Source organism: Panthera tigris, chromosome E3 (assembly GCF_018350195.1).
Source record: "Panthera tigris isolate Pti1 chromosome E3, P.tigris_Pti1_mat1.1, whole genome shotgun sequence".
In the NCBI taxonomy this organism is placed as follows: domain Eukaryota; kingdom Metazoa; phylum Chordata; class Mammalia; order Carnivora; family Felidae; genus Panthera; species Panthera tigris.
The window spans coordinates 37,178,737-37,191,004 of NC_056675.1; the positions used below are offsets into that span (position 1 = coordinate 37,178,737).

Genomic DNA, 12,268 nt, shown 5'->3' on the forward strand with positions numbered 1-12,268 from the left:
CAACCTCCGGTATCTTTGAAATTACATAAACACGAATTTTCCCACCACCACGAGTGCCACGCCTCTTCTGAAAAAAACCAAACCAAAACAAAAAAACACAGTAAGTGATAGGACCGGATCTCGCGATATCCAAAGGACCCTAAATTATTCTGTCCCGCCTGAAAGCTGCCACCAAAAGTCTTGAGTCACGTGGGGTGGTCCCACGTGATTGGAGGCCCCGGGTCCAACATGGCGGCCTCCATGGGTCGCTGGCTTGTCTTCCTCTTTGCGCTGCTCGGCTTCCTCCGGGAGGCCACCAGCAGCCTCGACTCGGGGTGAGTACAGCTCCCGAGGGTTGAGCCTGGTTCGGGAGTACTCCGCCCCTGAGCCCTCCGAGCTCACGGCCGCCGTGTCCCCACAGGGCCTCCCGCGACGATGACTTGCTGCTGCCCTACTCCCACGCGCGCGCGCGCTTCGCCCGGGACTGCACGAGGGTGCGCGCCGGCAGCCGCGAGCACGAGAGCTGGCCACCTACCCCGGCGACCCCCAGCCCCCGCGGTCCGGCGGTGCGCACCTTCGTTTCACACTTCTCGGACCGCGCGGTGGCTGGCCATCTGACGCGGGCAGCGGAGCCCCTGCGTACCTTCTCGGTGCTGGAGCCCGGTGGGTCTGGCGGCTGCGCTTCGAGGCGCCGCGCCACCGTGGAGGAGACGGCGAGGGCGGCTGGCTGCAGCGTCGCCCAGAACGGCGGTTTCTTCCGCATGGACACGGGCGAGTGCCTGGGGAACGTGGTGAGCGACGGGCGCCCGGTGAGCAGCGCCGGGGGGCTGCAGAACGCGCAGTTCGGGATCCGGCGCGACGGGACCCTGGTCACCGGGTGAGAAACCAGGGGACCTGAGATTTGGGTTGTGGCCACGGTAGTGTGTTCAGGTCATTTACCAAAGTTGAGCCTCCATGTCCATTCTGCAGAATGGGAATAGGCACTTTAATTGCAGGGTTCGTCAGTAGGCATCGGGTGGTATTTTGGCCAGAGTGATGGCCTAGGAAATTAAGGACTATAGGATGAACTTGAGATCTGCTGAGAATGGTTGTTTATATTAGATGAAGTGTTAACTGGGATGGGTAGACTATTTACAAGGGGTGCACTAAGGACCAGGATGGTTCCTGGGAAACCAGGAAGAATCAACCAGCCAAGCCGAGGAGGGAAGGGTAGTGGGACCCCTACTAACCGTAGCTGTCCCTGCTGGTGAGTGAATCTCTTGCCTTCTCTGTGTCCAGGTACCTGTCTGAAGAGGAGGTGCTGGACACTAAGAACCCATTTGTGCAACTGCTGAGTGGGGTCGTGTGGCTGATCCGCAATGGAAGTGTCTACATCAACGAGAGCCAGGCGGCCGAGTGTGATGAGACACAGGAGACAGGTTTGGGGTCAGACAGGTTGTGGCACAGCCCTGTTGAGAACCAGGACCACTGAGCTGGAGCAGGAGTCTGTTCTTAAGTCTTTGAGCAAGTACTATTCTAGGTACAGGGAATCCGTGGTGATTATGACAAAATAAGGTCTCTGCTCTTGGGCATACTTAAGAAAGGAAATAGATACTTTTCTATTGAAAGGAAGTGGTAAGTGCTTCTCTTTTACAGAAATTAAGATGAAAGGAAGTGGTAAGTGCTTTCTTTCTATTGAAAGGAAGATGAAAGGAAGTGGTAAGTGCTGAGGAAGAAAAGTAAAGTTGGGGGAAAGGGGACAGGTAGAGGAAAGGAGCTCTGAATCAGAATCCTGATTTCCTGCGCATGAGGCCCAAATGTGTGTTTTAACAAGCCCCCTGGGTGATTCTGATGGGGTCTCCAATTTGAGAAGCACCAAGGTGTGGAATAATGGGGTGTGAAAGGATGCTATGGCCCTGATGTGGAGATGAGCTGTTTTAGACTGAGCAGTCAGGGCAGGCTTCACTGAGGAGATGCCCTAGATTGGAAATAGCAAACCATGGGAAGAGCTGAGGGGAAGCACAGTCCAGCCAGAGGGAACAGAAGGTGCAGAAGCCCTAAAGTAGAAAGTGGCTGCAGGGTGGTGAGAAGGGAGCCCCCAGAGATGAGGTGGAACAAGTAGGCCAGGGCCTTGGATTTTTGTGCTGGGGACAGTGGAAACCATTAGAGGGTTTTCCACTGGAAGCTGGAAGCTGATGTCACTTAATTTTCACCTGAGAAGAGCCCTCTGGCTACTATGTGGAGACTGAGTGGGATGGGGCAGATGGGAGGCAGGAAGCTGCGATCTAAGTGAAATGTTGGAGAGTGGCATTAGACTGGCAGAAACTACAGGCAGAGTCCCGGAGGCTTCCCACAGGGTGAGGTCATCAGCCAGGCTTCTTCTCTTGTAGGTTCTTTTAGCAAATTTGTGAATGTGATGTCAGCCAGAACGGCAGTGGGACATGACCGGAAGGGGCAGTTGGTGTTCTTCCACGCAGATGGGCAGACGGAACAGCGGGGGTGAGTGCCGGAAACTGGGAATGCCAGGCCTGGGCTGAGTCCGGCTTTGAGGGACTTCAGCCCACCAACAACTCCCCTTCTGACTCCCAGCTGTTCCCTGGGGATGTTCACATCCATCTGTCCCCTGCCTTCCCACACGAAAAGAGTCCCTACGTCTGCCCCAGTTCTGAGAACTCCTCATCCTCCACACTCTTCCTCTCCATCCCCCCAACTTAGGCCTCCTCTCTCCTGCGCTCCAGATGGGGTAATAGGAAGTAATTACAAAGTTAGCAGAGAGAAGACATCTGTTCCAGTCTCAGCTCTGCTGTCCACTAGCTCTGTGGCCACAGACAAGTCGCTCAGCCTCTCTGAGCCACAGTTTCTTTCTCTGTGAAGAGAGTGTATTAGTTTGTTATTTGCTGAGTAACACACAAACACAAACAGCCCCCATTTGTTAGATCACAGTTCTGTAGGTCAGAAGTCTGGAGGGCTCACCTGGGTTCTGTGTTTGAGGTATCCCATGGACAAAATCAAGCTGTTTTCCAGGCAGGGCTCTCATCTGGAGCTTCAGGGAAAGAATCCTCTTCCCAGCTCATTTGGGGGTTGGAAGAATGCACTTCCTTGTGGTTGTAGGACAGAAGTCTGTATTTCTTCACTGGTTGTTGGCCAGGGGACCTTCAGCTCCTTCAGGCTGCCCACATTCCTTCCCATGCAGGTACCCTCCCCGTCTTCACGCCAGCAAAGATGTGTCCCGTCCCTTTGCCCCCTTTGTATTTCCAAAACCTCTCACTTCACCTTCTGCCACCAGCCGGGGAAAGGTGTGCTTTTAAGACTCTTGTGATCCCATTGGGCCCACCCATAATCCAGGGCAGTGTCCCTGCTTGCAGACAGCTGAGCCGTATAAGATAACACAGTCATGGCAGTGATTTCCCATTATATTCACAGCTCCCAGGGATTAAGACAGGCCATTATTGGGGGGAGCCCACTTAGAAATTTGTCTGCCATAGCAAGTGTGATAGTGTTCACCATGGAAAGTAAGACCAGTTAAACTGGAAACGCTGGTGTACATGGTCAGCATTAATGCTCTTATGCTGCAGCATTAACCTGTGGGAGATGGCAGAGTTTTTGCTGAAACAGGATGTGGTCAACGCCATCAACCTCGATGGAGGGGGCTCCGCTACCTTCGTGCTCAATGGGACCTTGGCCAGTTACCCATCAGATCACTGGTAAGCATGCCAGGGCCCCCTTCTTGAGGTTTTAAGTCCAAGCCTGTCCCCAGCTGTCTCATTCAGCAAATATTGAGCACCTACTATGTGCCAGGCCCTGAGAATTCAGCAGTGAGCAGGAAGAGCCAAGATCCCCGCTTCTCGCTGCTTACAAGAAGAGTGTTGAATCATACATAGTGTATGAGTACTATCCACACCAGTGAAAGGGGGTTGATAGATCAGGAAAGATCTCTCTGAGCCTAATGGAACTTGCGTTGAGATCTGAAGGTTGGGGAGGTGGCAAGGCTGGGCTGGGAGATCCTTCTGGACAGAGAGAACAGCATGTGTAAAGGCCCTGGGGTTGGAAGAGATTGTCAGGGTGGGATGAACCTATAAGCAGCTGGAGAAGGAGCAGTGGAGAGAGAGAGGCATCCCCCAGGGGCTACAGTAGGGGGTAGAGGGGTTAGCTGGGGCTCACCAGCACCATGGCCTCTCTTCACACACGATGTCCCCCTGCAGCCAGGACAACATGTGGCGCTGTCCGCGCCGTGTGTCTACTGTGGTGTGTTTGCACGAGCCCCGCTGCCAGCCGCCTGACTGCAGCGGCCATGGGACCTGTGTGGAGGGGCGCTGCCAGTGCACGGGGCACTTCTGGCAGGGCGCTGCCTGCAACAAGCTGGACTGTGGCCCCTCCAACTGCAGCCAGCACGGGCTTTGCACAGAGAGTGAGTGGGGTCTCTGGGGAGGCAGCTGTGACCGGGGCTCCCAGCTCTCACTGCCTTGGCCCTGCCTGATCCCTCACCTGGCCTTCTTGGTCTTGTCTTGGCAGCTGGCTGCCGCTGTGAAGCTGGATGGACGGGGTCCAACTGCAGTGAAGGTAAAAGCCAGCAGGCCAGCTGCCTCCCCGGCCCTGGACACATGGGGAGAGGGCAAGCGTGGCAGCTGCTTTTATCCCGCTCCCTATGTCTTCCTCTCACCTGACTAAATCATTGCGTTGATGTTCTGCAGCAGCCACAACAAATTCCACAAACTGCATGGCCGAGAACAACAGAAATTCATTCTCTCACAGTTCAGGAGGCCACAACTGCAAAACTCATGGTGTCTGCAGGGCCGGCACTCCCTCCAAAAGGTCTAGGGGAGGCTCCTTCCTGCCCCTTCCAGCTCCTGGTGGCTCCAGGCGTTCTTTGGCTTGAGGCCACGTTACTCCAGTCTCTGCCTCTTCACACGGCCTTCTCCCTGTGTCTGTCCATTTCCTTACGTGGATCCCAGGTCATTGGATTTAGGGCCCGCCCTAAATCCAGGATGCTGTCATCTCTTAAAGATTATAACTTAATTACATCTGCAAACACTCTGGTTCCAAATAAGGTCATATTCACAGGTTCTGAGAATTAGGACATATCTTTTGGGGGACACAGTTCAACCCACTGCAACCATCCACAGTTTGAAATCTTTCAGGGCTTCCTTTTGAGTAAGTGGAAGAAATGAGCTCCTCAGCCTGACCTGCCAGGGTGCTCCAGAGCCTCTTCTACTCACTGACCCAGCTCTGCTCTGCGAACCCCCAGCTTAAGTGCCCTGCCCTCGGGGGCTTGCCCATCCCACCCCCTCCCAGGGTCTGCTGCTGCGCTTGGTCCCGTCCCTCCTGCACTTGTCCTCACTTGTACTTCCATATCTGCTTTGCGGCTCACTGGCCACCTGCGCATCTAGACGAGAGTCTCCATGAGTGCATAGCCTCAGGGCCTGCCTGGAAGTAGAACTGTCCGTAACTTTCTGTTGGAAGAATACGTGAGCCTACGGGGCCCTGGGTGTGACGGAGATCTGTCTACGGTCTTGGCCCCCAGCCTAGCAAAGGCAGGGCTGGACTTTGAAAAGACTCCCCCCTTCCCCCCTCCAGCCTGCAGCAATGGCTCCTTCGGGGAGGACTGCGCCATGAGGTGCCAGTGTCAGAATGGAGCTGCCTGTGACCCAGTTGGGGGGACATGCACCTGCCCTCCTGGCTTCACTGGACATACCTGTGAGCAGGGTAAGCTAGATGGGCCCCATGCCACCCAGGGGTACCTCCAGGGCCTAGCCTGGGGGGGCCTGGGGAGCACTTGTGCTTCAGCCCAGTTCTGCGCACACCTGGGGCCCATCCTGTCAGTGCAGAGAGAGGCCTTGCCACCGAGGCGTCCTCCACTTGTACCTCCTCTCCGCAGAGTGTCCCCTCGGCTGGCACGGGCCAGGCTGCCAGAGGCGTTGCGAATGTGAGCACCAGTGTCCGTGTGACCCCCAGACCGGCAGCTGTAGCCTGGCCCAGGCGCCAGCCCTTAACAGCATCCTCTCCCAAGGTGCGGCTCCTCCCAGATCCCCGGGGGTGGGGGGGGAGCAGGAGGGGGCATACCCCTCCCCTTCCAGCCTCTCAGCCTCTCCCTGGTGTCTTACAGTGAAGCAGTGTTTCCGGGCATCCGAGGCCACCCTGAGGACAGGAGAACTCTCCCTTCTCACCGGGTAGGAGATTAGGTGGGACTTGGGGCAGGGATGGAAGAAATCCCCCCTCCCTCCACCTGTGAGGTATGGCCTTTGCTCAGGGACGAGGCAGGGCTAGGAGGTGGCCGCTGGGCACCCAGATGACATTTCTCCACTGTGAGCACAGAGGGCGTCACAGCTGATGCTCACAGCCACTGAAGTGGTCCTCAGAAATGGTGAGAAGGACCCCAGTCATCATCCCAGTTGGAGTTGAGTGGGGCAGGGCATGGGGTTCCTTTCCCTGGCGGTGAGACTCATGACCTATTTTCTCAGCTCCTGGTACACAAGTGCCAAGCCTGAAGAATTCACATACTTCCTCAGGCACTTCCGGGTGCTCCTTGTGGCGGGCTTTATGTCTGTTTTCTAGTGAGGTGGGTCTCAAACTTGACCTCTGGGAGGGTGCGTTAAAAGAGATTGCTGGATTCTATCTCTGGAGTTTCTGCTTCAGTAAGCCTAGGGAGCCTGAGAATCTGCATTCCCGGTGCTATCCCAGGTGATGCTATGCTGCTGGTATGGGGACCCTGCTTTGAGAACTTCCCAAAGGTAGTTCTCACCTCATGGTCCAACCCTGGGTGCCGGCCCAGCCCCACCCGCGTTGGAGGTGGGAATCAAGTGTGGGTATGAATGAAAATCTCCTGGCATTGTCCTTTGGGTCAGTCTCATCAATAATGCAGGTCCCAGGTCCCTCCTGGAGGTTCTGACCTGGTGAGTCTGGGGTGAGGCTCTGAAAGGCCAGAGCCACACCTGAAAAAAAACAAAAAACAAAAAACATAGAAATGTGCTTTGAAAATGCACCCAGAGCAGGGACAGGGGCCCCGGGAGCACCCTGGCCTCAGTCTTAAGTTCGGGCTCCTCAGTTGTGAGACTGAGCTCTTCCTCCCCAGTGCAGACATAGAACTCATTGGCAGCTGTCGGGGAAGGAAAGGGAGCCATGGGGGGCTAACGACCATGCCCCCCAGCAATCTGCGTGTGTCTCTTTTTGTGTTGAGGGCTTTGGCCACAGATTCACGTGAAGGGATGCAAGGATCATTGGAAGCCCTCGCCAGCTCCACAGGAGGGAGGCAGGGGTGCTGTTCTCCACACTCTGTCTGCTTTGAGGTGTCTGGAACGGAGACCCGCCTTTGTGGTCCACATCATCATTAGATCCCCAACTGTATTTTATTTGGCCTGCATAATTTTAAAAAATTTAAGATTTATTACAATATCTGAAAATCAGTAACATTGATATTAAAAAATTATTTTCATGGTTTCTCTTGAAATACCAGGGGATGTGGCAGTGCTGGCCTGCATCCCACATGGTGACTGTCACTGCTGTTCCTGGAGCATGGGTTTGGAATGTGCCCCTGGCCCTACCAGGCCCATTTTGCTCCTGGACAGTCCCCTGGAGGTCCCTGACTTTGTTCCTCCCTTCTGGTGGAGGAGAGGGAGGGAAACCCCTGCAGCACTCCTCAACAACTGCCTGTTCTGGCTTTCTCTTCTGCACCCAGGACCACCTGGCTGGCCCTCACCTTGGTCCTAGTTTTCCTTCTGCTGATCAGCACGGTGGTGAACGTGTCCTTGCTCCTTGGTTCAAGAGCAGAGCGGAGCCGGCATCTGGATGGGGCCTATGTTTACCACCCACTGCAGGAGATGAATGGGGAGCTCCTGGCCGGGGAGAAGGAACAGCAGGGTGATGCCCACAACCCCTTCAAGGACTGAAGCCTCCAGCTTCCCGTCACAGCCTGCTCTGAAGGCTCATTTTGTTACAGTCTGACTTCCACAAGGGACGTTTCAGGACCGCTGACCATCTGGGTGATCTCAGCCCTGGTGCCAAGCCAAGCTTCTGATAGCACCTGTGCCTCAGCCCCTCATCTGGCCCTGGGCTCTCACCTGGTCACCTGCTGTGACCCATGCAACCCTAGAAATACAGTGCTCCCTGGAGAGAGACTGCTCCTTCCCTGCCTGCCTGTGTCTGCTGCCTGTGAGGGCTGCTCTGCTGCCCAAGAGCCTCCGGCCTCCTGAAGCAGGAGCTGTTAGCGATGGAACTCGCCGTGACCACACCATGTCTGAGTGGCAGGGTCCAGCCAGCCCCCCTGGGCAGGGGTGGATTAAAGAGACGATGGCTACGTCACGGGATCTTTTTCCACAGACCTCATCATGGAATTTGCCAATTAGAATTCTGTTTCCTATCATAGGAAGCTCCTTGGAGGGGACAGGGGATGAAATCATGTTTACAAGCTTTCTATTTTGGCGTCCAGCTGCCAAGACAGTTTTTCTACCACTTGAATAAATTGATGTAATTAAAGGATCCCCGGGGTGGCGTCTGAATCCTGAATTGTAGACTTCTGGTTGTTCCTAGGTCTTAACATGTAGGGTTACCTCACTTGATTCATGGGTCATAAAAAGGCAGCCCAAGGTACTTCGAGCTCCCTGATCTATTTGTTTAATTCAGGGCTTCTCACTTTATGGTGCACACAAGTCACCTGGAGATACTGTTCAAGTGCCAATTCTGTCCCAGGGTGGGATATGGGAGTCTAAATCTCTAACGAGCTCCCAGGTGAAGACGAGGTCTTGGGTGTCTGGACTACACTTTGAAAGGAAAAGGTTTAGTCCACTGTGATTTAATAGTTACCAGCATTTAAAAATCAAGAGATTAACAACTTAAGATTTCTGATTTCTTTTTATTTTTAATATGTTTATTTAGTTTTGAGAGAGAGAGCATGCAAGCAAGTGAGGGGCAGACAGAGGAAGACACAGAATCCGAAACAGCCTCCAGGCTGTCAGCACATAGCCCAACACAGGGCTGGAACCCACGAACCTCAAGCTCATGACCTGAGTCAAAGTTGGGTGCTTAACCGACTGACCCACCCAGGTGTTCCTGGATTCTTTTTAAAAGAGGGCAAGGCAGCAGCCCCTGCTGAAGCCTTTCCAGGGCAACATCTTGCCAGAGCTGAGAATCCACAGTCCCCATCTGGGCCTGCCTTCTCCGGCTCACCACCACCTTAGCGGCCTGTGACCTGCCAGCACTGTGAGTATCTGAGTTTGTAACCTGTGGCCCCAGAGGGTTTCCAGGAAGTGCCTGGCACCCCCCCCGACCCCCTCCCCCCAGATATACATTACACTGTGTTTAGTAGATATTTTGGGGGTGGGGGATGTGCTCTCTCAGCAGATCCTCAAGTAGACTCATGCACATTAGGAACTGAATATGTCTCCCCAAGAATCCTGTATTGAAGCCCTAACATGCCCCCGCCCCCGCCACCCATGTGATGGTATTAGGAGGTGGCCTTTGGTTTAATTAGGTTTCGATGAGGTCGTGCGCATGGTCCCCTCGTGACGGGATTAGCGCCCTTACAAGGGAAAGAGAAGAGCACCCTCTCCACACACGCACACGAAGAGGAGGCTGTGTAGACACACAGAAAGCTGGCAGCTGTCTACAAGCCAAGAAGTGGGACCTCACCGAGAATTGAATTTGCCGGCACCCTGCTCTTGGACTTCCAGCCTCCAGAGCTGTGAGAAATAGATGTCTGTTGTGTTCAAGCCGCACAGTGTATGGTATTCGTTATAGCAACTTGAGCAGACTGAGACATGGTATAACTTACTAGTTACTTCTTGCTGCATCACCAGTCCAAAATTTGGCAGCTTAAAACAACAACCAGTTATTGTTTCTTGTGGAAGAATAATTATTTTTCATGATTCTAGGGCCAGCTAGGGGATTCTCTTGATCAGTGGTTTCAGCTGGGCTCATTGGTTCGTCTGCAGTCAGCTAATGGGCCTACTGGGGGCTGGTCTGGGGTGGCCACAGCTGATGACATAGTGCCCCCCGGTGCCTCATCCTCCAGGAAGCTGGCTCAGCCTTGGGATCCAGGTGGGGACTGGGATCCTGGAAGAGGATCCTGCAAGGCCTTTTGAAGCTTCAGCTCGGAACTGGTGTGACCTCACTTTCACCACATTCTGTCAGTCCCCAGATTCAAGGTGAAAGGAGACAGACTCCACCCCTTAGAGGAGATACCAAGGGACATGAGTCCAGGAGGCTAATCGAGCCCATCCTGCAGTCCATCTACTGTACTGCTGGTTTAGTTTCACTTTAGAAAGGAAGAATTTGGTTCAGAGAAGTGAAGTATCACAGGCCAGTTCCCAGACTCCCAAGTTCCTGCAGGGATGTGTCTGTGGGTCTGTGTGTTTCTGTCTCTCCCCCAAAGATGGAGGGATGGACGAGTTGAGAGCCACTGTGCCAGCCTGTGATACTCCTTCCAAGATGCTACATTTGGGTTCTATGGTGGGAGCCACAGACCAAGTTGTTGGTATTCTTGGGCATAGCTGAACCCACACCTAGTGAACCATCACCCAAAGGCCATGGTACCCCTGACCAGGCTGCTGTAATTTCTCCCTCTTAGCTCAGCCCCTCTTCTGGGTTTGTGACCCAGGTTGGAGGGAAGGGAGGGGTGGCATTCACAGCATGTGCAGGAATTCGAGGGTAGCTGCTTATCCAGGGAAGCAGGCAAATTGAAGGAAGCTTCAAGTTTTAACTCCTCCTTCCAGAAATGTAAACAACCAACTTGACATGTTCCTCCAGGGACCGTGTTTCAACTCCACCTGGAAGTCTCATTGTGTATTTTACCTTCTTTCAGTGAACAGCTGGCCCCTGGGCCACTTGGATGTTTGGCTCCCAGTGTTCGAGGGTAGGAAGTAGTGACAGGATGGAGGACTTCCCAGACACCTTTGCATCACAGTGGCATATTCCTAAGACCGTTCCCAAGCGTGGATGCAGGTCAGAGGGTAGTCCCCAGGAATGTTCTAGGATTGCAGATCCTGTCCCAGACCCACCGAATCAAAATCTTGGGGGCAGAGGGTCTGGGAATCTATTGGGAGCACCTCCAGGGGTTCTGAGGCAACAGGCTATAGAAACCCTAGTCCGGAAAGCTCTGGCCTCTTCAGAGGGCATCTCCATCTGTCCTTGGCTTTGCTGGCAGCTGAGTTGGGAAGGTACAGTACTGTGCATGGGCTTGGTGGATTTCAGGCCAGAGGGAGCTGAAGAGGGTCCGTCGTGGTGAGCCAGAGGGGTCCCTGGCTCAGTGACTAGGATACATTCACCCTCCCTGTTTGTATAGGGGTATCTATCATGCCTGTCCAACATCTAGGCCTGTCCTTTTAGTAAATGCCCTGTCTTGGGCTGGATCCCTCCCAGCAACAGAACCTGAGACAAAGATGTGAGGGGAAGTAGTCTATTTGGGAGGTGACTCCAAGAAGCCCTGATAGGGGACAGGGAAGTGAGGTGGGGAAGGAAAGGCAGTCAGCGCATTAATGAGCAGTGCCCCACTGTGGACAGGCTTGATTCCCAGAGACTCGGGGAGCATGCAGGGGCATCTTGGAGTTGGGCTTCCTGTGGGGTGTTTGTCAGCCGACACTCATCTTGGGTCCGGGGCTCCTTCTGGGGGGTAACTCTCTGGCACTTCCAGCCTGCCCGACACAGGGGCTGAGTATGCTTCAACCAGAGGTAGCCATCAGAAACTTGCAGCTTCTTGCATCCAGATGCCTCCCAGTGGTAATGAGAATGCCCTGGGAAGGTGGGCAGGACACAGAAAGCCATGGCTGTGAGCCTCCCTCTCATTGCCTGTAGAGTACTACCTCTCCCCCATTCTCTATCCTTGTGGTTTGGCAAGTACCATCCCCTCTCTTCAAGTCCCAGATGGCATCAGTGGGTCAGAGATAGACATCTATCCCAGTCAACTCATGACAGCCCACCCTGGAACTAATGCTAGAATTTGGGGAAAGACACTTCTGCTGAGATTGCCCACCTGCCATGGTGTGGGCCACATGGAGAAAGAGAGTGAAGCCAACATGGACAAGAACCGAACCGAGTCGAGAGAGAGGACATCATTTAAGCCCCTGGATCCAGCTATACCTGATGCCAGTATCCTTTTGGGGCCAATTACATGGACCAGTAAGGCACTGTTGTGTTTTTTGTTTTTGTTTTTTGTTTTGTTTTGCTTGAAGCAATTTGTGTTAGATTTGGGGGGTCTCTGGCAACCCATAATGTACTGTTCCAGGAGAGGCACATTTTGGACTCTGGCATTTGTGGAGCTTAGATGGGACATGGACCAGAGGCAGAAAAGTGTTTGAGGTTCTGATGCCTTCCTCTGGCAGTG

The 12,268-nt window shown here is 53.9% G+C and overlaps 1 protein-coding gene across 2 annotated transcripts; it reads left to right on the top strand.

The window, feature by feature from the left end:
* Positions 1 to 216: 216 nt before the first annotated feature.
* NAGPA (N-acetylglucosamine-1-phosphodiester alpha-N-acetylglucosaminidase) lies at positions 217 to 8,424 on the top strand. Of its 2 annotated transcripts, none has more exons than XM_042971826.1 (11): positions 217 to 314; positions 401 to 856; positions 1,258 to 1,397; positions 2,349 to 2,457; positions 3,534 to 3,662; positions 4,161 to 4,366; positions 4,471 to 4,518; positions 5,533 to 5,661; positions 5,834 to 5,965; positions 6,062 to 6,125; positions 7,631 to 8,424. In XM_042971826.1, exons 1-11 carry the CDS (start codon positions 229 to 231, stop codon positions 7,839 to 7,841), a joined length of 1,710 nt encoding a protein of 569 aa, XP_042827760.1. In that variant the 5' UTR covers positions 217 to 228; the 3' UTR covers positions 7,842 to 8,424. The 2 variants fall into 2 exon arrangements, with proteins under 2 accessions (XP_042827760.1, XP_042827761.1); XM_042971827.1 differs by having other exon boundaries at positions 6,062 to 6,137; positions 7,631 to 7,707.
* The last annotated feature ends 3,844 nt before the right edge of the window (positions 8,425 to 12,268 follow it).

Excerpts from the sequence above, each read along its gene's own strand:
- NAGPA (XM_042971826.1), top strand. The coding sequence starts at position 229 with ATGGCGGCCTCCATGGGTCGCTGGCTTGTCTTCCTCTTTGCGCTGCTC. Across the intron at positions 2,458-3,533 it reads GGGCAGACGGAACAGCGGGG|CATTAACCTGTGGGAGATGG; the intron begins GTGAGTGCCGGA and ends CTTATGCTGCAG. Across the intron at positions 4,367-4,470 it reads GCACGGGCTTTGCACAGAGA|CTGGCTGCCGCTGTGAAGCT; the intron begins GTGAGTGGGGTC and ends TTGTCTTGGCAG.